The sequence below is a fragment of the Sciurus vulgaris genome, assembly GCF_902686455.1.
Source record: "Sciurus vulgaris genome assembly, chromosome: 3".
NCBI lineage: Eukaryota > Metazoa > Chordata > Mammalia > Rodentia > Sciuridae > Sciurus > Sciurus vulgaris.
Window position 1 is genome coordinate 11,678,722 of NC_136463.1, and position 24,569 is coordinate 11,703,290.

At 40.1% G+C, this 24,569-nt stretch overlaps 1 protein-coding gene across 2 annotated transcripts; it reads right to left on the reverse strand.

Moving 5' to 3' along the window:
* Positions 1-686: 686 nt before the first annotated feature.
* PRKAR1A (protein kinase cAMP-dependent type I regulatory subunit alpha) lies at positions 687-16,462 on the reverse strand. Of its 2 annotated transcripts, XM_079131995.1 has the most exons (12): positions 16,262-16,459; positions 15,857-16,061; positions 12,957-13,136; positions 8,235-8,405; positions 7,388-7,479; positions 7,138-7,199; positions 6,222-6,268; positions 5,248-5,406; positions 3,687-3,747; positions 2,495-2,616; positions 1,407-1,488; positions 687-1,069 (listed from the first exon to the last, which is right to left on the reverse strand). In XM_079131995.1, exons 3-12 carry the CDS (start codon positions 13,128-13,130, stop codon positions 897-899), a joined length of 1,143 nt encoding a protein of 380 aa, XP_078988121.1. In that variant the 5' UTR covers positions 13,131-13,136; positions 15,857-16,061; positions 16,262-16,459; the 3' UTR covers positions 687-896. The 2 variants fall into 2 exon arrangements, with proteins under 2 accessions (XP_078988121.1, XP_078988122.1); XM_079131996.1 differs by lacking the exon at positions 15,857-16,061 and having other exon boundaries at positions 16,262-16,462.
* Between the last annotated feature and the right edge of the window lie 8,107 nt (positions 16,463-24,569).

Here is a 24,569-nt window from a genome sequence, read left to right on the forward strand (position 1 = left end):
TACTGAACACAGGAGATCATACTGGAGTCAAATGAAGAACATATATAAACTGAAAGCTCTAAGTATAGACCTCAAATTCTTATTTCCAATTCAGCATCTGATGTCAGTATTTGGCACTGGTTGGATAAATAAATCTGTGAGCTGAGGCAGATGTAGTTCAATCACAACCCAGTACTTGTAGTCTATGATTTGGTTTCAAAATTGAAAGGCTGGTACAGATAGCCACACCTAAGAATATTTCAGAGTTGGAGAAGAAACAGTTAACAAGATACAAACAAAACCAGGAAAATTAGCTTGGCAAACAAAAATTCAGGTAAAGGGTTCAGGTATGAACCAACCATATCCATCTGATAATTAGCAAAAATGGGCATTCTTTCACCCTTAAACTAGTTTTAATTACAGGCAGATATCGTTCTACTCTACTAAGGTTTCTCTATATCCATTTTTCCTAATCCTTAGAGCTTAATGAGAAACCATTTATTCAATAAAGAAATACAACATATATGGCCACAGTCTACATATGCTTGACTGGAAAATTATGTCACTTACAAAAAAAAATCTTGCACTGTTACATCATTACTCTATGGTAATTCATTGGTGCTGGGATCTGCCCTCACCAAAAAGCATGGCACTCACTGCCCAGTTTGAACACTAACACTGCACAGAGAGAAGCAGCAACAGCAAAGTCCATAGAACTCTTTCTATTTATTTGTGTGTGAGCATTCAGTTAATGCTCCAAATTCAGAACGGTGCAATAAAAGCAACTTTTAATATAAAGAGACAAGAAGCTGCGATGCCAATGGCCACTTGGCGCTGCAATTAGGGAAAATTAAGCAGTCTGCATAAGTGAAGCATGAACCGGGAAAAGGAGAAAAGGGAGGCACAGGAGGCAGGTTTCAGACAGACAGTGACACAAAACTGTTGTACTGCTGGATGTTTCGTTTGAGGATATCTGAGCACGGGCCAAGGACACGTTCAAATCGAGGTCGATCCAGCTTCACACACTTCAAGGGGCCACGTGCAACCACTGTGGCAGCACGAGGACGATTCATCAGCAGTGCAATCTCACCTGGGAGAGGGAAAAGAAGGGAAGAGCAGGTTAGCTTCTACAGAAAAGAACTTCCTTAATAAAGCACACTTCTGAGAAAGGAAACAAAGATTTTGTTTTCCATTAACTTAAAAAAGGATGCGCATCTGTATGTCAAAAAAAAAATTGTCAGTAAGAGGTATGAGACAATTAATTACTCTATTATTAACTGAGTAAAGATCAAAATTTCACACCGTTTCTCTGAGAGTCAAGACTACAATTTTAAAAGTTCAGAAGAAGAAAAGACAAAATTATGAAAAGACTGCATGTCTCACTGAAAGGTAACTTAAACTACTTATTGTGAAGGAATCCAACATACCAAAATAATCAGAAGGCCCCAGTCTTCCCACTTCAACAAATTCTTCATTTTCTGACCGACGTTGCAGCACAGCAGCTGACCCCTACAATACAATCACCAAAAAGCTAAGCAAATGCATCTAACCCAGAGTGGCATCTTAAACACCCAATGCAATTTACCTATGTTGCAAAACAGAGGGGAGAAAAGGATTTAGGGGTTACTTCAACTCATCTGTATTCATAAGGTAAAAGATGACTAAAAAGTGAGTCACCACAGGAACTTTGACTTCTATTTAACCATTATTCCCTGCTTAGAGCAAGGTTCTTATCAAACTAAAATAAGAGTTCAGACTCTGGCAAACTGCAGATTAGCAAACTGTAGACAGAGGGCCAAACCCAAACTCGCTCATTTTGTAAATAGGATTTTTTTGGAATGCCATATCCACTCATTTACATTTCTATGGCTGCTTTTGCACCATGACAACAGAGTTGAGCCTCTGAATCTATTGGATCTGCCTGGCAGGCAAGATTAACAGCTATACATTTCCCAGATGGTGAAGACACAAAACAGTAACTTTAGGAATTTTAATAAATTGATCCTTCTTTGTCAAATAGCCCAAACAGTTGCATTTTAACCACCCAGAATCATCAGTTTGAAACACTAAAGGGTTAAGTTTTGAGTTTTTTTGTTTTTTTCTTTGGCTTGCATGGTAAAGAACAATTTGGGTAACCCTGGATTTGGACATGCCACTCAAGTCTTGGGCCATTCCAGAATTTGACTCAAACTCTTTTAAAATGCAGTGGCATATCAGAAATCAAATAACTGCATTTCAAAATAAAAAATAATTTTTTTAAATGATCTTCAGTCTGGGCTAGTTAGGCCTTGCAAACCACAATGAAATCATACACAACTTTATTTTTTGCAGTGCTGGGGATGGAACCCAGGGTCTCACAGATGCTACGGGAGCACTCTACCATTGGGCTACATCTCCAGCCCCAAAAGATAAATTTTAAATAAAACTACCTGGTATTCTTAGAATTCAAAAGTATAAACCAGTTTCCCTTTTATAGCGTACAACTTGGTAGGAAATCAAATGCAGAGTTCTTTACCTCTAAAATAATGAAGAACTCATCCCCTGGTTCTCCCTGCACCACAATCTTCTGCCCATCTTCAAACTGGACTGGTTCCAATGCATCAGCTACAGTGAGACGTTCCCACTTGTCCAAAGACTCTGAAAGACAAGAATCAAAATATTTCTATATTATTTGGTGTTGCTAAATTTTGAGAAACAAAAACAAAGTGTACAGATATTCAACCAAATATCCATGCCCATTCAACAACATGACAATGACATATGTCTTCAACTGCCTCTAGTCTCAGCAGGATTCTCAATACCTGCAGGTGGCACTCAGGTCCTTACTTTAGTGACCAGATTAATTTATATCGACAATGTACCAAATGGCAAAGGAATAAGAAAATGTGACCATAAAGCAGTTCTTCATACTGCCATCAATGCAAATCAAACTCATAATAGCAGTACCCAAATAAGTTTCACTATCCATAATTTTCCAAAGTTCAAGAAAATAACATCCATTTAAATACTTAGTTGTATTTGTTTATGAAACTAACAAGGGTAACCAGAAAATAACTTTTATTTGCAAAGGTCAAACTAATATCCAAGACAAGAAGTAAATATAACTATTTTAGAGGTCAAATAAGGAGGGAAAAAAAGTCAAATCTCTAACAAAACAATGGCAAAATCACCACTGCCTTTCCTTTAGAATAGGTTCTAACATCTCCAATTCTGCCTAACAAAACTCATGTTAGCAGCTCCAATTAACCTGTTTCACTCTGAATTTCCAATCTGTCATGTTTTCAGAGGATGCCAACAAATGATACCTCATATTTCCACAATGCAAATGCCTTCCAGGAAACAGATTTCAGACCAATAAGCTCAATAACAACAACAAAGGAAGTCAGAGTGGGAATAACTAATGTTCACATTCAGAAGGAAGGCACTTTCAGCCTTTCTATTTAGGAGGAAAGAGCAAAAATTCTTATTTTCTGAAAGCTTTTCCAGTGTCCAATCATTTCTAGTTAAGGAGTTTGTCATATATTAGCAAATTCAACACACGTTAGACTTCAACTTAGTCAAATCTTCATCACAATTAAATAAAAGTCCCATTTGCCTTTCATTTCTACGAGCAAACAAAAACATGAGTTAACTAGATTACTTTTTGTGAAATATAATAGGTTCTGCTAAATATTTGACAGTACTCCAGGCAATTTTCCAAAACTCACCTAAAATAGACACTTTACTAAGGAACTCTTCATACATCTTTCTCTTTCTCAGTGTGCTTCCCTATTTAAAAAATAAAAAAAAAAAAGTCATATCTCCAAAACATGTCATCACACAATGCTATGGAATAATATTAAGTTTAAAATATACTAAAAAGAAAGTCAAAGCTTGCTGCTGTTGCCTCTTGATGTATGACCATTTCTCTTTATTATGAAAACATTAAGTGTTCAGTTACATTAAAAAACTCAAAAAGCTCTTCATAGCTTGCTCCTAAAAGCCACAGGAGGTACACAGCACCAACAAGTAATGAAATGTCAAGTCAGCAAGTTTTGTTCTCCCAAAACAACCAAGTAACATGAGAGATTATATCTGACTACACTCCCAGCCCAGAATCCTTCCCCATAACCCCAGTCTTGTAAACTATAAGTATAGTCCCAAAACTTAATCAAGTTGTCATATCTTTAAAATTTGTTAAATATATCTGGGGGAAAGAGGGGAGGAAACACACTGTGCTCTATAATAAATTTTCCTTACAGCGTAAATTGCGTTAGCCCCACCACCCCCACCTGTCAAAAGACATATACACCTACACACATAAATATGTACGTGTATATACATAAATACAAACACACAGTCTGTCCTCCATATTACCCACAGGTACTGCACCCATGGATTCAAAAACTACAGACTGAAAATCATGTCTGTATCAGAATTATTTGTCAATATTCCCTAAATGATACAGTAGAACAATTATTCACACAGCTTTTACTGTGCATTAGGTGTTAATCTAGAGATGATTTAGAGTGTTTACAGGGTGTGCATGCTATATGCAAACACTATGCCATTTTATAAAAGGTACTTGAGTATTCATGGATTCTGGTATCCACAGTGGGGACATAAAAACACAAAAAGTATACTGCAAAGTACATGTACATATCCCAAACATACAAAAAAAATTTCTAAGTACACAAGACTGCAAATTTTCAAATGGCCAGATGAACACCACAGAAATTGAAGAAAGCTATTTAGAACAGTCAATGCCATTAGCTGGAACTTAACTACCCAAACTACAAACTTATCAAAGTTCTCAAAAATTCTGACTATATCAGCAGACTGTCCCAATGGTTTTTTTAGTTTGTTGACTCCTCAAACAAGAAGAGACATTTCACACACATTACTGATAACCAGCTTTCAGTTTAAAGAAGCTACTTATTTCTGAATGGCTTTTAATAACTTCATGTATTTCAAAGCAGCCAATCTGTGGTGGGTAAGATAGGTAAATCAAGAAGCATCTGTTGGCAAATGGGCAGATTTCCACATATGAGCAGACCATTATATATGCACAACATTCTGTATCCCATGTTATTTCTGGTCTTAATTTATTTTTGTTCTAAAATATCACTGCCTTGAAAAGTATAATGAATAATGCTAAACTGGGATTAATACAAAACATTCAATCATTAGAAGAAAAGAACAACTCATTTCTAACCTGGTGACAGTATTCAAACATTAGTTACATAGATCAGAACTCTAAATCACACTCCAAAATCCATCATTTCTTACCATAAGGATTCTTCTATAGCTGTCTCGGTCAATACCCCACAGTTTCACATTTGTCTTTGCTTTGACAGTGGCTGCTCTAGGTGTTCCATAAATCAAAGCAAGTTCTCCAAAGCTCCCTCCTTCCCCAACACTGGTTGCCCATTCATTGTTAACATAGACCTAAAAATGCAAATGACATCAAGTTTTCTCCATACAGACAAACGCGTTAGAACTTTTAGACCTTTTTAAAAGATCAGAAACCTGAACTTACTTTTAAAAACAGAATATTTTATGTTCTCAGAACACAGTGCAGCAAAATAGTGGACCTCTGACAATGAGTTAAATGAGCTATTATCTGATATGAAAAGGTACTTCATAGAGGGATGATGAAATAAGGTGACTCAAGCACTGATACCAATGACACACATTTGCTGAGTACTCGGCTGAGCACTGTACTAAGCATTTTACTTACATTAGGGCACGGAATTTTCTAACAAACCTACAGGTTCAATGCTTTTTTATTGTAAAGAAAACTTACGGAATTAAGAAAGCTCGTTAAGTTTTATAGCTAATGAACAGCACTAGACTCCCTTACATTTGTCTACCCTTCCACAGCATACACAACTTCTTAATTATGAACTGGACAGAAGTCATGAACTGCACGTCTAATTAGAAAAATTACTCTTAAAAAGTTACTGTGTCGAGCTGGGGTTGTAGCTCAGTGGTACAGCACTTGCCTAGCATGTGTGAGGCACTGGGCTCCATCCTCAGCACCACATAAAAATAAATAAAATAAAGGTCCACTGACAACTAAAAAATATTTTTTAAAAGTTACTGTGTCAAAAAATACTTGGTAAAAGGTAATGGAATATAACATACATGGGCTATATTAGCCCTTAATATTCACTATGCTCAGTGCTTAAAAGTATTAAAAATCAATGCATTGATTTCTAGGGAAACATTATCAACATAGTTTTGCTATTATTTAATCTTACATCCATCTCTCCTTGATCAATCACATAGAAGTTATCCCCTTCATCACCTAAAACAGAGTAAAAGAGAATCATATTCCAAATTAAAAAAACAAATTGAAACAATCAAATTAATATTAAAATAAACTCATTTTACAATAAGGCTATGAGAAAACAATATATTAAACATAACACATCTTTAAGAAAAAAATTCAGCAACATAGAAGCCACAAAATTGAAAGTCACAGAACTGATCAATTTTTTTAGTCATCTCATGGTGAAAAATACCTTCTAAAAAGGAAACTATAAAAAGCCACGTATGTGTACAAAGTTATTAACTTCGATGGCATCTATAATATCACAAGAAACAACCCAAAGAATTAACAGAAAATATCAGACTGTCATGAAATGGAAAAATATATAGTTTATGAAGACCCAGGAAAATGTCAAGAATAAATTAGAAAAAAGGGAGAAGGTGCCCAAAAGATTAGATTCATTTTAATCTTTGGGTAAAACAGTAAGAATCTGTAGGAGGCACAAAACCTATATAGCCCAGAATATATGGGCTATATTCTGAAGAATGTAGGTGGCTTTGTTCATTTTTTACTTTAAAAGAGTCTAATAATCAATATAAAGGACACATGAGATATATATTGTTCTAAAATTCCATATGACATTCAAAATAAAAAAGCATTATCCTTTAAGTTATATAAATAAAATGTCAGAAATATTAATAATTAGGCTTAGGGAAAATTTTCTTTATAGCTTAAATTTTTATCAAAAAAAAAAAAAAAAGGATACAGAAAAATTTTAAAGTGTATCAGAGGGAAAAATGGTAGGAACAAAGAGGGGAACCAACTCAAAATAAACAAAACCAATTCTCCAGTCTCGCCTACCCTCCCATAACGATACTGCATATCACATAAACAGCAGTCCTTACCTTGCTGAATAACTGTCTCTCCAGCAATAAAAGAAACTGGAAACATGGCATCAAAAATATCACTGCAAAAGAGAAAAGTCCTTGTGTAAGATTTCACAGGTCTCTTCCCTGATTTTGAATGTTAATTGTTAGAATTAAAGCTCCCAGATTTTCAGCCCTGATTGTCCTTTAGCCTTAAACTTAAAAGGATAACAGTTCGGGACTATACCCTTGTTGAAAAAAATACTCTAACAAAAGAAGTTTTACCTACCTTCTCTCATTATCATCAAGATGTGAAAATAGCACATTCTTTTCAATGGCTTTAGCTAAAGCAGCCATTGTCTTATAATCTTTTGGTATAACCTAGAAATGAAGGACAAATAATTCCATAAACCAAAACCATTTCATGCTTGCAACTTATATTTCAATTAAATGTCAAGTCACATTACAATATTAAAACAAGACTGTTTTGAGTTAAATATTTTCACTATGGATAAATTCTTATTATCTTTGATTCACAAAGTACTCGACAAATATTGACTATTTAATTCCCTTGCCTACAGCCAGACTTGGACTTAAAGGCCAATACTTGGTTCCTAGTTAAAAACTAAACAAACCAAAGCCACCTTGACCAAGGACATTATTCTAAGACAAAAGTATCTTAATCATTTTTAAAACTACGGTCATGTAGAATTACTAGTTTCACAAGGCCCAAGCACATGGGATTTTTCCACTGAAGAAAACAGTATAACTCAAAATGGCTGACTGGCTCTGAGAAAGAGCAGATTAGGACAAATGAAGCTTGGAGGACACAAGGTTAAAAACCAACATGAATTATAGAGTATTGAAAAATGGAGACCATGATTCAAGAGAAAAAGGAATAGCTCTTGATTCAACTGCATGGAAATGATCAACGCTTAAATGCAATTATTCCCTGGATTATAATGATCATTAGTTATTTCCTCTGACAGCAAGCTATTACAGAAACCTGTTCTCTGGTACCAAAGATCTGTATTTTTGTCAATAACTGTTCAAAATAGTACGTGCACTCCTCAAAAGAAACTAGAGGACCAAGTGGGCCCCAAAAACATTTCCCTAATGTTAGAGATCAAAACTACCTTTCTAACATAAGACGCAGCATCTTCCTCCGTGTAGACTTCAGCGCTAATAGCGCCACGTCGCCGCCGACCCTTAACCACTGGATTGGGGGGAGGAGGAGAGATTTCCTCCTCCCTTGAGTCTGTGCGGGTGCCTGCTTTCTGCAGATTCTGAATCTGTTTTGCCTCCTCCTAAAAGAAATGAAAGGTTTTTAAATGAGATGCTTCAGCATGTAAAGTTGGTATTCTTATAATCCAATGACAGTTCATCTCAGTCACATCAAGTCTCTTCTTGTACCAATGTAAGTTAAGGGGAAATGGTCAATTCCAAATAGGAAAAAAAATAAAATAAAATTTAAAAAGAAAAACTTTCCAGAGACTGTTTCTCAGATGATAATAGATGGTATGGCTTTATTAATGAACACAAGCCATATGTTCAAGGACATATATAAGTAAAAAATTAGATATCCATTATAATAATGTATTGAAATTAATGATTCATGATGCACATAAAAGCAATATGTCAGAAAACAAAATCCTGGGAATGAGGTTCCTGGTTACCTACAGCAAACAGCAAGAACTTCCCTTTCCAAGCATGTTATCCAATAACAACAATTCTGGCACACCAAAGTAACCCAAGAATGTCTAGACTACTATTTCATTAATTCAGCATTTTCTGGATCTGCCACACCACATCCTATACAAAGCAATGGGATACACAAACAAATTGGAGAGGGTCCTGAGACTGCACAATTCACATTCTAGCCTGGGTCCCAGATATAAACAAATGATGAGGATGTGATATAAACAAGAATTTAAATAAGAACCAGTAGTGACACTCCTCCAGCAGAGCTAGAAGCACTCTTCATTATCAGGGTTTATACTTGAAGTTAAAACAAAAAAATAAAAAGGTTACTGCTTGTAAAAACTATTACTTACTGAACCAATTCATATAAAAACTAAAATCAACAAAAATTATTTTTTCGAACCTAGAGCTTTAAAAAGAAATTTCTCTCAGAAAAGAATGAATTATTATGCCTGAAATAAAAGGGAAAAAGAATGTTATCTTCTACTTTCTCATTCATTTGACCCATTCTACATTTTTCTAAACCGTCTCACAAATTCTAAACAAACTTTGCATTTGATGATTATTATAGGAAAAATTTTGATTTAAAAAAAGTGATATCCATTTTTTGGGTTTTATTTTCTTGTTTGTTGTTGTTTTTCTGCATAGTCCTCACCCCAGCTTTCGGCATCAAATACAAGAATTCTAAATGTGCAGCAAGCAAAATCCAGAACCATATTCATGAAAAGGTTAGTAGTGTTTGTTTCTATTAGTAGAGTCATGCCTGATTTTTATTTTATTATTTTTTTTTTTTAGAGCAAAATTTTATCTTTATTCGTCTCACTTCTCTGGATTTTCTAATTTTCAGAGGGAAAAAAAAAACCTTAATATTTTTGTATATAATTACAAATGTATTTACCTTTTAACTCAGTAATCTAATAATTCTGCTTCCAGAAATTTATTCTAACATATGCATGTGTGAGAAATGATACATATATTATTTGTCTGATTAGTGTTTTTAAGAGTGAAACACGCAAATAACCAAAATAGTTATCAGTAGGGATGGTTAAATATAGTATACGTTAGTGGATTGTCACATGTGTTAGAAAGGATACTCTTTTTTATGTAAGGATTTGTCTGTAAATGCCATATATTATCTCTAGAATACTGGCCACATCCAAGAGAGGCAAGGGTGTGAGGAGGAGACCTCTTATTGCTATGCCTTTTTTATCTACAGAATTTTGAACTATGTGTGAAAATGTGACCTAATTTTTTTTTAAAAAACTCACTCCATTTTCATTCTGGAACATCCAGTAATTAATAAGGCTTTCCTATTCCATATTAACATATAACCATGAAACTCAGGTCTCCCCCAAGTATAAAGTTTAAGAGTATAAATGAAAACACAAATTCAATCTCCCCAAATGTATCATTGGCATTACACAAAAGTTTAATGAAAAAATTCACCAAGAATATCTTATTAGGACTGTACTCTACTTAAATAAATTTTTAAGATAATTCTGAAGTACCAAAAACAATTTGATTTTAGCACTACCTCAGATTCTAGTGAGTCTATAAAATAGCAATCTGAATATAACCTATTTTGACAAGTCACAGCCATTACTGGGATCCTCAGTTTCTAGTATGTACTATGATATAATTTCATACCCTTACTCTTGCTGTTATTCAGATCTTTAGCTTATTAAAACAAAAAATAAAAAAAAAACTCCTAGCCTACTTTGTTTAATCATGTTGACTCTCCTGCATTAAATTCTGCATCATGTTCTGAATTCCAACCACTTAATGTTTTCACAACTATTTGTTTTCTCCCTGCCCTTGCCATTCTTCTCTGTAGATTTAAGTAAATTTGCCACCCACTGACTTGAGCCATATGACTTGCTTCTGTCATGGAATGTAAGTGGACATGCCATAGCATGCATGCTAATGTGGTTTGGCTCAGTTTGAGCTTCTGTCCCTTCTCTGCCTTTAGAGAAGAATGCCCTATATAGTAACTGCTTCCACTCAGTCCCAGAACAAAATACATGAAATAAAGAAGACAAAATAGGCTGAGCCCTAAAGAGCTACATATGACCAATAGTCTGTTGTAGTAAACCACTGAAATTTGGGGATTACATGTTGATGCAGCAAAAGCTGGTCACTACATTTTATGACCACAACCAAGTTTTAACTGCTGCTTCTGTAAAATGGTGATAATCACATAAATCACACATTTATGATAATGAATATCTATGTATGTAAAATGTTTCACAGTACCTGGCATACAGGAGGCCCTCAAAAGGCAATAGCTATTATAATTCCTCTTATCGAAAAGATAGGAAAGTTCTATAATGAATACAAACATGAAAGAGAACTCAAATTCCAGACAACAGTCTGAATAAAAATGCAGAAACTTTCAGCAGGCCAAACTGGGGTTTGGGGTACATTTCTTATGAAGTAGTTGAAGATCCCAAAAACATAACTCCTGGGTTAACTGGGAAGGAGGTAAAGAGAATGTGACAAGTATTTTAGGACATAGAAATTAACATGATGTATGGAAAAACAGTCTGTTAAAAAGTCAAAAATAAAAAAAATAAAAAAAAAAAAGGAAAAATCTAGTTACTTGAAAGTCTAGGAAAATATATTTAACCCTGGGTAAAGGAGTATGTTAGTAAAGAAAGACCTCTGAGTTATAGAAAGAAATGTGTTATGAGGCAACTTTTATTAAGAGATTTTTTTAAAAGGTCAATACATATTAAATCTAAAAATCTGTAAAGAAAGTACCCTAAAAAATTCTTGCTTTCCTCCTCCTTGGTTAGTCCTTAATACAGACTTTGAAACTAGCACCACACATTCAACACTCCCTAAAAAAAGATACACACTTAATGTCTCACTAACTTAATCCCCTCATTTCATGATTTCTATTGATGTCCAAAGAAGAGGGATCACCTTACAATGACCCATTTCAGAACCAGATCTCCAGGAACGCACTTGACTTCAAAATAGGGAACATTTGTGACCTGGCTCTATAGTACTTTCATTATTTGGAAACTGCTTAAATAAGAGAAAACCAGAATTTCTACTACAATTTCAAGATAGCAAGGCTACACTCATAGTGACTAGTCAGCAGCTGTTTTTTTTTTTTTCTAATTATTCTAATCACAGTATTAAATATCAACTTTAATAGTTTTTAAGGAGTGTAGAAAATACTTGCTTACTGGAACTAACCAAACATGTTTTAAATCTTAAAACATGAATTATGCTGGTAAAAAAAAAAAAAATACCAAAGGGAAAATAAAGCAAATATTTCTATTATACAATAAGATAATTATATATAGAAAAAAATGCCAATTGGTTTATGATCCTTATGAACCACTTTCAAAACTTCAATATTCACAAGAAAACCTGTAAATCTATCCCACTGACCTATAGAAGCAAATTGAATAAAATCCTCAAAACATCTGGTGATCCAGACTTTTTCATTCACCATCTTGAAGAAAGTGAACTGAAGCACTGTCCTTGACACAAAGTTATTATTTTGCTAAGAAAAGCATCTACATAAACATAGGATACAATAACACACACAAGAATAATAACTCTATTATTTTTCCAGAAAAACAAGTCCTAACCAAAACTACAAAAGGACTAAAATTTTGACAACCTTCCATCTTGTAACTGCACTCTAGTTAATTCATCTAAGACATACTCTATAGTAAACCAGACTTCACTAATTCAAAATTTCTGATGTGTCAATTACAAACTAAAATCAACTGTTTTATTACACAAGTTCTAAAATGTGGGATAAGGTTTATTAAGGTTACCTGCTTAATAAAAGAAAAGTATCCACTGCTTTCAAGTACTTCAGAATTTCTCAAGTCATAACAATTGCTGTACTACAGATTGGTTCTGTTATAGTCAGTTTTATGTACTAATTAAAACCAAGTTACAAGAAACTAAGTTTGGAAACCCTTTATTATTCAAATAAACTTAGCACACAGATGCATTTTCTGATTAAATTCTACTGGTTATGAATTTAAAAATTACCACAAATGTCTTCACTGCATTTCGTAATTTTAGACAGAATTCCTTTCCTTCCAAAAGGTGCAAATCTGCAACATTCTAAAGCATTATATTTAACAATTGTTATACTCATCACATCATCTCCCCAAATTTATTTTTACCTTCTCCAATTTCTCAAAGTACTCCCTCAGGAATGCCATGGGTCTCTCAGGTCGAGCAGTACACAACTGCACAATAGAATCCTTGAGCAGTGCCTGAATGTTGTGCTTCTGCACATAGAGTTCACATTCCCGGAGACTGCGCTCCTCCTCACTGGCGGTACTACCAGACGCCATGGTTCTCTGCAACAAAAAGCACACATATGCTTGGGTAAACAATGAAGCACAAACACCACTTTGGCCTCTGACATTAAATTCATCAGGTAACGATTCATAGGAACTTTTTTTCCTTACTAGATTGTTTTTAAACAGAGAAACAGGGAATTGAGCACAGGGACTCGTGCACAAAACATGTACAGAATTTGCATTCTTCCAAATAAATATTTCATTTAGTTACTGCTATAGCATCTGGGCTCTATAGGCAACAATGAAAGGCAATATCCACATGCTCCCAGGGGGAGGTATGAGCCACTATCCCTGTAGAGGCAGGCTGCTGAGAAGCCAGGCCCTTCAGGGAATTTCATTCAGTTCTCTCCCTGCAAAGAAATCATGATGACGTGGGAAATGTGTCAATAGTAAACAGGACAGAGAATTACAAGGGCACTTGAGTCAGCTCTAAGTGAAAACAAGGAAGCACAATAAAGAACATCTGATAATGGCCTTATGGTAGCTCCCATCTAGTTCCTATCCCATGGAGAAATGTCCTGATGTCACACAGCAAACCACTAGAGCAAAGGATCTGATTAACTATTAGTGTAATCAAATTTTTTAAAACACAGAAGGAACTTCAGATGGGTTTTTAAAGCAGCCCTTTCATTCTAGAATATTTTACCAGATTCCAGTCCTAAATAATGCCCTTTAGCAGTGGTAAAAAGGGGAAAATCATTAGTTGGGGGTAAAAAATTCTTACCACGTAAACTACAAAAGATTTGGACAGAAAACTGTCAAAACGTTTTCTTCATCTGGATAAGAAAATGTAAAAACATTTAAGTTTCAAGTTTACATGATGATTCAATATATAACTGCATTTAATGGATTTCAGAGGGTTCAATTTGCCTGGATGTCAAGAAACAGAAATATAATAACGAGCAGGTAACCTTACCCTAGAATTAAAAACAGTAATTTAACAGTGTCATTCACATACTGTTTTCCTTCCAACTACTAATCATGAAGCAATTAAGACTGTTCCTCTCTACTCTGCAACTAAATTCAATACCATCAGACTTTTCAAATTATGATGCACAGAAAACAACCAAGATAAAACTATAAGTTTAAAAGAAATACCAGATGAAGAGCTTTGGAAAGTGTCAGTGTTATTCATTTTGTTCTGACAACTTACGTGATAAGTCATTACAAGGAGACTAATTAACAGACCATGAGAAAGTTTGTAGCTCCAGAACAAGCATACAATTTAGAAGCCATGGGAAAAGAATCATGCTGCTACTTCAAAAATAAACACACACACAAAAGTTTACTTACTATAGGATATATTTAATGCTGGTCACTTTTTCAGATCAAGAGAGGAAAATCCACTTCAGTAGAATTTTCTGCTTTTCAAATAATACTGAAGGCCACCAAGAACAATCAGATCTCTCACACTTGAAAGTAGTCTGATTTCAGCAATATTAATACACACACTCAAGTCAACAGAAAAAATCATTCTAAGATCAGGTCTTGGCTGGTAAAAATGGCAGAACTGTGCCTTAGAAGCGAAAATATTTTTGATTGAAACAAACCAATGTTTATCGCCAAGCCCAAAATGAAGATCCTGGTGACCACAGTACATGAACAAAAGTTGGCCCAAGATTAATACGGTGGCCCTGTGACCTCTGAATAACCAAATTCCAAGGCCTTAAAACAGATTTCATCGGATATATCTGGATTCATTCTGTATTTGTACTTATTTGTCCAAGAGCCCACCCACTTAGTTTCTTCCCTTCCCCCCAAATTATTTAACCACTTCAGAACTGTCACTGTCACAACCTCCGCTTCTAAGAAAATACCCAGATGTTTCTGTAGGAAAGTCGACTGAGATGAAATTCTGCTTCGGAAGGATCACGTTCAAGGAAACATTTAAAAGGCTGGGAGGCCGCGCCGACCCGGGGCGCACGCCCGAGGCCTGCCGGGCAGCACCTCGGGTCAGCCCGGGGAAGGGCGAGCTTGCTCCCCGCGGCTCTCCCGCACCCCCAGCGCGGCGGGCGGCGGGCCTGCGGGGGTTGACAGGCACCGCGTATTTTCGAGAGGACAGCAGAGTGCCCTTCACTCACTGAGGCCACGGTCATGACCATGAAACCAAGGCAGTGGACCCCGCGCCCTAGGCCAGTGCGCAGGTCTCCGCGAGAGCCAGGGGGCCTGGGGCTGCGGGGTCGGGAACCGAAGGGCAGTGGGAGGGACAAAGGGAACCCGAGGAGCCAGACCCAGCTCACGGCGCGGGGGTGCGGGAAGCTGACGCTGGAAATGGCTAGCAGGGAAGGGTGGACACGAGAATTCCTGCCGGGCCTCGAGAGCGGCCGAAACCGGCGGGGAAAACGATGGCGGATTCTGGTAAAAACCGAGCTGTTGTCCTTCAGGAAATGGGGGAGGGCGAGCGAGGAGGCCGCGGCGCGCGGGGGCGGGGACGGCAGGGCCGCCCAGGGCCCGGGCCGAGCGCGGCCGAGGCGGGAGGGCGGGGACCGGACGCCCGGCACCGGAGCGGACGCCCGGACCTAGGGGCTGCGGAGCGGGGGCCGGGGGCGCGGCCTGAGGCCGGCCGGGAGGCGCCGGGGCCGGGGAGGGGCAGGGGGTGCGGCCGTCCCCCTGCAGGTCGCTCCCCGTGACGCCATCTTGGATCAGTCCAGCGCCCCCAAACGCGCGGCGGAGCGGCGAGGCTCACCGCGCCAGGGCCCCCGGCCGACCCCACTCACCAGAGACGCGCGGCGGCGGACGCGGGACTGCAGGTGCTAGACTGCGGCGGTGCCCGGCTCCCTCAGCGCTTCGCTCGAAGCCCGGCTCCACTCTGCGATAGCGGCGCGGCGGCGGCTCCACCGGAAACGACCGGCCGCAGCCAATCAGCGCTCGGCTGCTGACGTCAATGCGCCTCGCTTTGGCCAGGGCCGTCGCCTAGGCAACCTTAAAGGCGCCGGGGCCGCAGTTCCTCCCCCGCCCCTCTTGAAAGGACCCTCGCCCTTCGTCACCCCGGAATCGTTCTCCTTCGGCGGTTCCTTCCACCTTATCTCGTCCCTGGGCCGTGGCTCCTTCCTCACTCCCGACTCCTTACCCCCTCTCTCTGGCCCGGTGCGTCTTTCCTCCCTTTCACCTGCCCTGCCTACCTGTCCCTCTCGCAGGGTCTCTGGTCCGCTGTGTCCTTTCTCCCGCTCTCCGCTCCCCGCTCGGCCGTCGGGCGCTGCGCTCTCTTCTCCTCTCCGCTCTCCTGCGAGCCTCCCTCCTTCCCACTCTCACTCCTGCCTCCCTCGACGCCTCTGCCTTTTCTCCCTCTCTTCAACCCCTCCCCACGGCCGACCCACGTGGGGCGTCTCGGATGACAGGTGGGCGACTCCGCCCCGGGCCCAGCAGGGGGAGGGCGCCGCGCCCGGCGGGCCGGCCCGGGAGATTCCTGCCGTCTCCAGGCCCCGGAGGAGGCGGCGGCCCGGGCGGACTGGCAGCAGCTGCGCCACGGGCCGAGTGCGGACGGATGCGCGGGATGCGCCCCGCCAGCCGCGCATCCTGTGCGGGGCCTGCCCTTGGCTCGGGCCTGTCATCCGGTCCAGCACATGCGCCCGGCCAGGGCTCTGCTGGGCTCTGCTGGGCTCTGCTGTGGCCAGTGGGGGCCACACCGCCCCGCAGGGCTCGAGACACGGGAAAAGACTTTGCCCGGGTCCAGGAGGAGGCCCGAGTCCTGATAGAACCCGAAGTGCCCCTGCCAGCATGCCCGGCCCGAGGGCGAGGAGGTCGGAGTGTGCGCTTGGACACAAACGCTGTGGCCACAGCTGGAAATCTCAGCTGCCAGCAAACCTGCCGGCAAAATTCATAGACACACTTTACTCCTTCAGCCATTTTTATTTTCCATGAGAATTTCTGCCGGTGAATGAAGAAAAGGAAAACCAGGGACACTTTAGACAAAGTCGCTAAATGAATAAAGAAGGCCCTTGCGGACACATATATAAGTGTTTGGGAGCTGTTATTTTCACATGGTATGTAGGTCTAGGGATGTGTGTGTAAAATACTTGATGGATGGATTTAACACAATATCCAAAAAACTAAAATATCTCAATTTTATTATCCATTCTAGGTTGAGATATTTGTCAATAGTGTGTGAAGTATTATTTAAATTAATTTCAACTTTTTGAAAATTTTTTAATATAGCTGTTAGAAATTTTCAAATGACATAGGTGCTCCCATTATGTCTTCTTCCTAAATGCCCTATGCTATAAGGGTCCTGTTTATTTGACTGTTTTTTTCTTTGTTGTAGTCATGACTGTCCCCTGCTTTCTGATGGTCACAGGAAGCATGGGTAATATCAGAAGGGCCTGGGAGAAGGGAGTCGCTTCTTTCACTGACCCCCCAACCTGTTGACCATTGGCCTTTCTCCAGGGATGAGTGGAATGGAGGATTAAAGACAGAGCCTCAGTCATATAGGATTTCACTGTTGTCAGTACAAAGAAGGACTGATCAACTGAACCCTCAGCTGGCAAGCAGGAGGGGAAATTTGATAGCATTGAGCAGACCCAGTCATGTTCTAGGAAGAAAACATTGCTGTGAGATAAATCCGAGTTTGTTTCAGGCTCTGCCATCTCCGGTAATTGACTTAATCTCCGTGAGCCTCAGTTTCCTCTGTCGTTAGAGGATATACAAGGCTGTGTTAATTAACTAATAAAAATAATAACAGCGCTTATTAATAGCTCTTACCATGTTCCAGGCCCTGTTAGTAGTACTTTAGACACAATAATTTAATTCTTGTAATAATTCTACAATAAGGCGTTTGTGTTATTTCTACAGAAAAAACAATCAGACAAAAAGTTAAGTGACTTACCCCAGGCCCACAGCAAGTGTGGCTCAAACCCAGGCAATGATCTTAAATCCCTCTCCTTTAAAGCTCAGATGGGATCCATTTAATAAATGTTATTTTGCTTCTCACTTCTCTCCTTCCTAAAGAGCTACTCAAACTACAAGGTTAAGTCTGAGTGATATTGTGTCCCACAAATTCATGTTACCTTTCTAAGAGAGTTAAGTCACTTAGAAGAAGGAAACGAGTGAGCGAGTGACATTGAGCCCAGTGCTTTGAGTGACAGCTGCTTCCTTGCTAAGACCTGGCTGTGTGTCCCCATTCAGCTGCATGCAGGCATCAGTCCAGACACGCTGTTTCCTGGAGCAGTGCATTCAACCTTGTTCTCGCTGCCAAATCCTCATATGCTGGGGCTTTAGAAGACAAAAAGGGAAATGGGCAGTAGATCGTTGAGCCTAGGGAGAGCTCACTGAGACAGCTGTTCCGAAGAACCGAACAGCCCCAGTGCTTTCCAAATAGTGCAAATGTTCTTCCAGGGCCACGGTGCCGCTGTGAGAATACCAACTTGTAAATTACATTTCAGAAACGACAGTTGTTCCGCTGTAGTTTCTACCCAGTCTCCCATCTCCAGAGGCCTTCTGCCCTTGATTCAAAGGTCTGTTGGCCTCTCCTTTGGTCCACGTTCTTGAGAAATTCAATAAAATAAATGTCTAGAGTAGTGGGGTTATAATTAAATATTTTCTCTCAGACAAAATTTTATAATTACTATTACAATGTATGTGAAACCACAGCCAAAAAAAAAAAAAGTTAAAAGCAGTGATACATTCAATAAGAAGAGAGGGAGGAGGAAGAAGACAACAACTGAAATATAAAAGAATGGAATACTTCGGAGGCCCATTCCATTTCTTAATGTTCCTTATGTTTAAAGTTTCCACTGGCTAAATGCAGATCCATGTATTCCAAATTTCCAAGGGGAACTTTTTAGACTATCACTACCTAATTGTGGGAGTGCACTGATCTGAGTACTTATGCTTCCTAGGGGACCCAAAGCTGTGGTTTCAAACGTAACCCAATTCCAGCAAATTGTGTTAGTCAGGGTTCAGAGAAATAGAACCAGCAAGAAACGTATATATAGAGAGATTTATTTTAAGGAACTGGCTCACCCAACTGTGGGAGCTGGCAAGTCTAAAATCTACAGGGCAGGTGCGAGAGAGGCCATCAGGATAGACCCACGAAAAAGCTGATGATGCAGTCTCAAGTCCAAGATGGAACTCTTTCTCCACGGGGAACCTCAGTCTTTTAAGATCTTCAACCACTGTGATGAGGCATGCTTACAATATGGAAGTTCCATATTGCTTTACTCAAAGTCTAATAATTTGAATGCTAATAATATCTAAAAAATACTTTCACAGTAAAGACTGGTGTTTGAGCAAAAACTACATACCATGACCCAGCCAAGCTGACAGAAAATCAGCCATCACCAGCATGTAACCAGTTGAGTCCAAATATTTATTTGTATGAATCTCTTCTAAACCATTCTTCCTTTGAATACCAAACTCCTCTGCCTGTGCTACTTTTAGCAAATGCTAGTCCTCTGTCAGAGGGAGGCTTTAAAAAAAAAAAATAACAATATGCCAGGTATGGTGGTAGATGCCTGTAAATTCAGCAGCTTGGGAGATCGAGTCAGGAGGATGTCAAGTTCAAAGCCAGCCTCAGCAACTTAGCAGGGCCTAAACAACTTAACGAGAACCTCTCTCAAAATAAAAAAAAAAAAATAAAAAATAGAAAGGAATGGGGATATTGCTCAGTGTTAAGTGGCCCTGGGATCAATCCCTGGTGTCGAAAAGAAAAGAAAGAAAATAGTGATGTGCCGATCACCCAGGTACATCTGTTAAGTGTGTCTTGGTTGGTAAACTGTTGGATAGGATCTAAAACTTCCTTTGTTTCTGACAAACTGACAAAGTCAACACATCTTGTTAATTTCCCTGTCCACACTTTACTACCCAGGTATCTATACCTCTTCCAGGAATTCTTAAGTTTATTTTCCTCTGAGGGAGGGTTAGTCATGGTCCCCTTTGAGAATTTCATGAAAACGGTGGTCTCTCTCCCCAGAATATAGGTCCCAATAGACATACACATACATTTTATTCTACTTAAGGAGATCAGAGATCCTGAAACCCATTCATATGTGGCCTCCAGTTTCAGAATTCCTTAAAAATGGATCCTGATCATCCATACAGCAGCTACCAGGTGCCAGGGACGCAGAAATGAATAAGACGTGGCCTCCCTCTTTAAAGCTCCTAGTCTGAAGAGACCAGATGGAACACGGGTGTTTTCAGGAGAGGCCAAACCAAGAAGGCAGGAGTTAGGAAACTCACTGAAGAGCCATCTAACTCCACCGTGGGGTGGGGAGTTTAGGTAGAGTAAACTGACAGTCTGAAGAAAACGTGGATTTTTGGAGAGATGTTTTTCAGAATGGCTTAAGGAGAAGACGGAAGATGAGGATGAGGTAAGTCCTTGCTGAGGAGTAAACGGTGACCTCATGTGTGCACTGGCTTAGACCAGAGTCAGCACATTTTTTTTTTTTTTTTTTTTTTTTTTTTTTTCCTGTGAAGAGCTAACTAGTAAATTAGGCTTTGCAAGCCATTGGTCACAGTTGTGACTACTCAACTTGGCCATCGTAGCACAAAACCCTGGACCACATGTAAATAAATCGGTATGAATGTGTTCTAATAAACATTGATGAAAGCTGAAATTTGAAATGGGTATGATTATTTTTAATCCACAATTTTTTGAGCAATTTTAGTTTGACCAAAAAAAAAAAAAAAAAAAAAAAAAAAGACATCTCCACCACACCTGTACACATTAGTCTCCCTTTTTTTTTAACGTCTTCCATTAGTGTGGTACCCTTGTTACATTTCATGCCTTGTCATTAACTGAAGCCCATAGTTTCCATTAGGGTCACTCCGTGGTGTTCACTCCATGGATTTTGATACAATGACACTGATACCCACCGTTGTAGCATCCTATGGAAGAATTCTACTGCTGCAAATATCCCCTGTGCTTCTGTCCATGTCTCACTCTGAGATCCTAACAACTGTCAATCTTCTGTCACCATACTTTGCCTCTTTGACAATGTCACAAAGTTGGACTCACAATAGGAAACCTTTCCAGATTGCCTTCTGTCACTAGTGACACACATTTAAGTTTCTTCCTCGTCTTTTCTTGACTGGATAGCTAATTTCCTTTTGTCACTAACAGTCCATTGTACGGTATGCTCCAGTTTATTCATGTGTTTCCAAGTTGGGGCAAATAATGAATAAAGCTGTGGTACAGGTCTTTGTGAGGAGATAAGTCTTCAACTCCGCTGGGTAAATACCAAGAAGCACAATTGCTGGGTCATATGGTGAGACTCCATTGGGTTTTGGAAGAAACTGACAAACTATCTTCCAAATTAACTGTGCCACCATCCATGAACGGGAGCTCCTGTTGTTCCTTGTCCTTGTTACCATTGGGTGCCACGGAAGCATTTGATCTTAGTCACCACAGTGGTGCACACTGGTTTCTCGTTGTTTGAATTTACGATCCCCTAACGTTGTATTCTGTTAAGAATCTTTTCATATGCTTATTCATTGCTGCCTATATATCTTCTCTGGGGAAATGTTTATGAAGGTATTTGGGGTATTTTTTAAACAGAGTTGCTTATATTCTTGTTGAACTTTATGCGTTCTTGGCATATTTTAGATAAAATTCATATAACTGTAACATGTCACGTTCTTTGACTTTTTTTTTTTCTAACCACCGAAAACCAGAGAACCATTCATAATTTTTGGACTGCACAAAATCAGATGATGGACCAGATTTCAACCTGTGATCCGAAGCTTGCCAAGTCCTGCTCAGAAGTTTCCATTTTCTTCTTCTGGCTGTTGAGGATCCTGGGAAAGTTCTCAAGCAAGGAAGAGGTCTGGCCAAGGGCACACTCTTTTCACTGTGATTGTACTGAAGCAAGGACAGGAGCAGGGAGCGTGAGGGAGCCTGGAGCCAAGGGGTCCTTGCAGTGAGCCCTGTGAGGGGTGATAGGGCTTAAACTCCGGAAGTTCTGATGCAGGTGAATGGCACCCGGCAGACTGGAGAGAGCAGAAGGAAATGGGAGTGACGGAATCTAGGGATTGATGTGGAGGAGAAGGACTGGAGGCTGGGACCTAGATTTCTGACTCAGACAGTGAATTGACGCTGCGGCCATTCCCTGATCCAGAGAGTGTGGGAGGAGCAGCCAGAGTGGCCGAGATTCAGTTTGGAATGTGTTGAACCTGAGAGGCTGCAGGAAATCCACCGGCAGCTGGCCAGGTGCTTGCCGGTTGGAAGTCTGAGAGAGCTAAGGGGTTCAAACCCATCAGCTTATTAGTTACAAAGCCACGAGAGTGGGTGAAATCCCTCCTGATACAGAGAGAAGAAATGAGAAGAAAAACGGCCAAGTGCAGAACCACATGAAGGGCCAATCATGAGAGGAGAGAGGGAGGCAGAGACCCAGCAGGAACATTCAGAAAGCAGGCAACAGACCAGAGTACCGGGGGGCGGAGAGGTGAAGAGAAACCAGTGAATTGAAGAGACAGATGCTGCAGAGAGAAATGAAGAGCCAGAGCAATTCACAGCACAGATGGGATGCCAAAAACCAAGATGGCCCTTCTGATCTGCCGTCACGGAAGAATGTGACACGACCGCATTTACACCGACCAACCAGTAAGAGATCAGAGGAAAAAATAACCACGAAGCCATCAAGCCGCTTGCTGTTCATCTGAAACTTATATCGGAAGACACAGGGGAAATAGAGAGAGCGTCAGGCCAGGCTGTTTCCATTAACCTCCTTTTGACCCCTGTCATCTGGAGTGGATCTTCAAGAATGTCCTCTTCCAAGCACTTCTCAGTGTGGCTTTTGACATTGTCCCCAACTGACTCAGTCCCCACCGTGGTTTCAGACCTTTCCAGAAGTTCTGTGAGTTGCTCAATATGTTCCCAATACATTTCTGTCTTACCTAAGTTGTCTAGTGTTTGGTTTTTTGCTTTTGATAAGAACTGCAGTCTCTTATCTTATCCTGGAAAATAATACGATTAAAAAAAAAAAAAATCTCTGGGCTCATGTTCAAATAATTAAGAAATAACCAGTTAGTTAATATTTGGTCTTCTTGTCATCCAAGAAGGAAAGAATGACCACGCTCAGTCAGTCAAGTGTCACAGTGGTAGCTGGGTACAGTGGCACACGCCTGTAATGCCAGAGGCTCAGGAGGCTGAAGCAGGAGGATCAAGAGTTCAAAGCCAGCCTCAGCAACTTAGTGAGGCGCTAAACAACTCAGTGAGACCCTGTCTCTAAATAAAATACAAAAAAGGACTGGAGATGTGGCTCCATGGTCGAGTGCCCCTGAGTTCAATCCCTGGTACCAAAACAAAAACAGTCAAGAAGTCACAGTGGTGTACCAAGCCTGGGCTGGCTCACTTCCACCAGCCTGATCTGATCCTCGCATGCCTAACAGTGGCAGCCCAGGGCAGGGAGCTCTGATCAGTGGTAAACACTGTTTCCTATAGGGGTCATCTCAAGTGTAGAGGGCCTGCACAGACATTCTCCTCTGTAAACCAAAGAAAAGTATAGAAAAATTTTCAACCCTACACTGAGAAATCCTATATGTTTTTTCCAACTTGGAATTGATGCAAGTCTTGTCTCCCCCTGGCCTTGGTTTCTGAACCTAGGGACACTTGACTACTAAGCTAATATCCCCAGTCCTTTTTATTTTTTGAATTTTGAGACAGGTTCTCACTAAGTTGTTGAAGGTCTTGCTGAGTTGCTGAGGCTGGCCCTGACCTTGCAATCCTCCCACCCCAGCCTCCAGAATCCCTGGGATGACAGGCGGGCCCCAGGGCGACTGACTGACAACAGTCTTAATAATGGTCATTGGTGAGTCTTAGTAAACAGCTCTTACAGCTGGCCCCTCTGGACTGAATTCTGGCTTGCTGTCCCAGCACTACCTGCTCCTAGATTTGGATCCCAGGATAGAATTTGATGCCTGGTTTCTGAAAGTTTTCTCATCCCTTGATGCTCTTCCCTCCCTACCCCAGCCCCACCCCCCACGACACACTGATCTCTGCACTGAGTTTGGCATTCTGAATTTGAAGTATTTCTTGTCTTCCCCATTTTTCCTAGTTGGAAGTATAAAGCGTTCTCATTCTGGGCAAAGCCCGAGTTTCTGAAGCACACTTAAAACTTAAGACCCATTCAGTAGGACCATGGGTATTGTTGGTTACCAACCAGGGTGGCGCCACCCAGTGGCAAAAGTGTAAACAGATCTTCTCATTTGCTCTGGCTTTGAAATTACAGTTGTCCCTCCACAGCATCTGGGGGTTGGTTTCAGGATTCCCTCCGATACTAAACCCGTGGATGTTCAAGTCTCTCATATAAAATGGTGCCTTTTTTTGTTTGTTTGTTTGTTTCAGATAAACTATCCACATCCTCCCATATCCAAACATTCTCCAACTTAAACTGGTTTGGTTTATGATTTTTCTACCTTCATATAGGTTTATGGGGTATTCAATGCATTTCAACTTATGATATATTCTTTTTTTAATTTATTTTTATTGTAAACAAA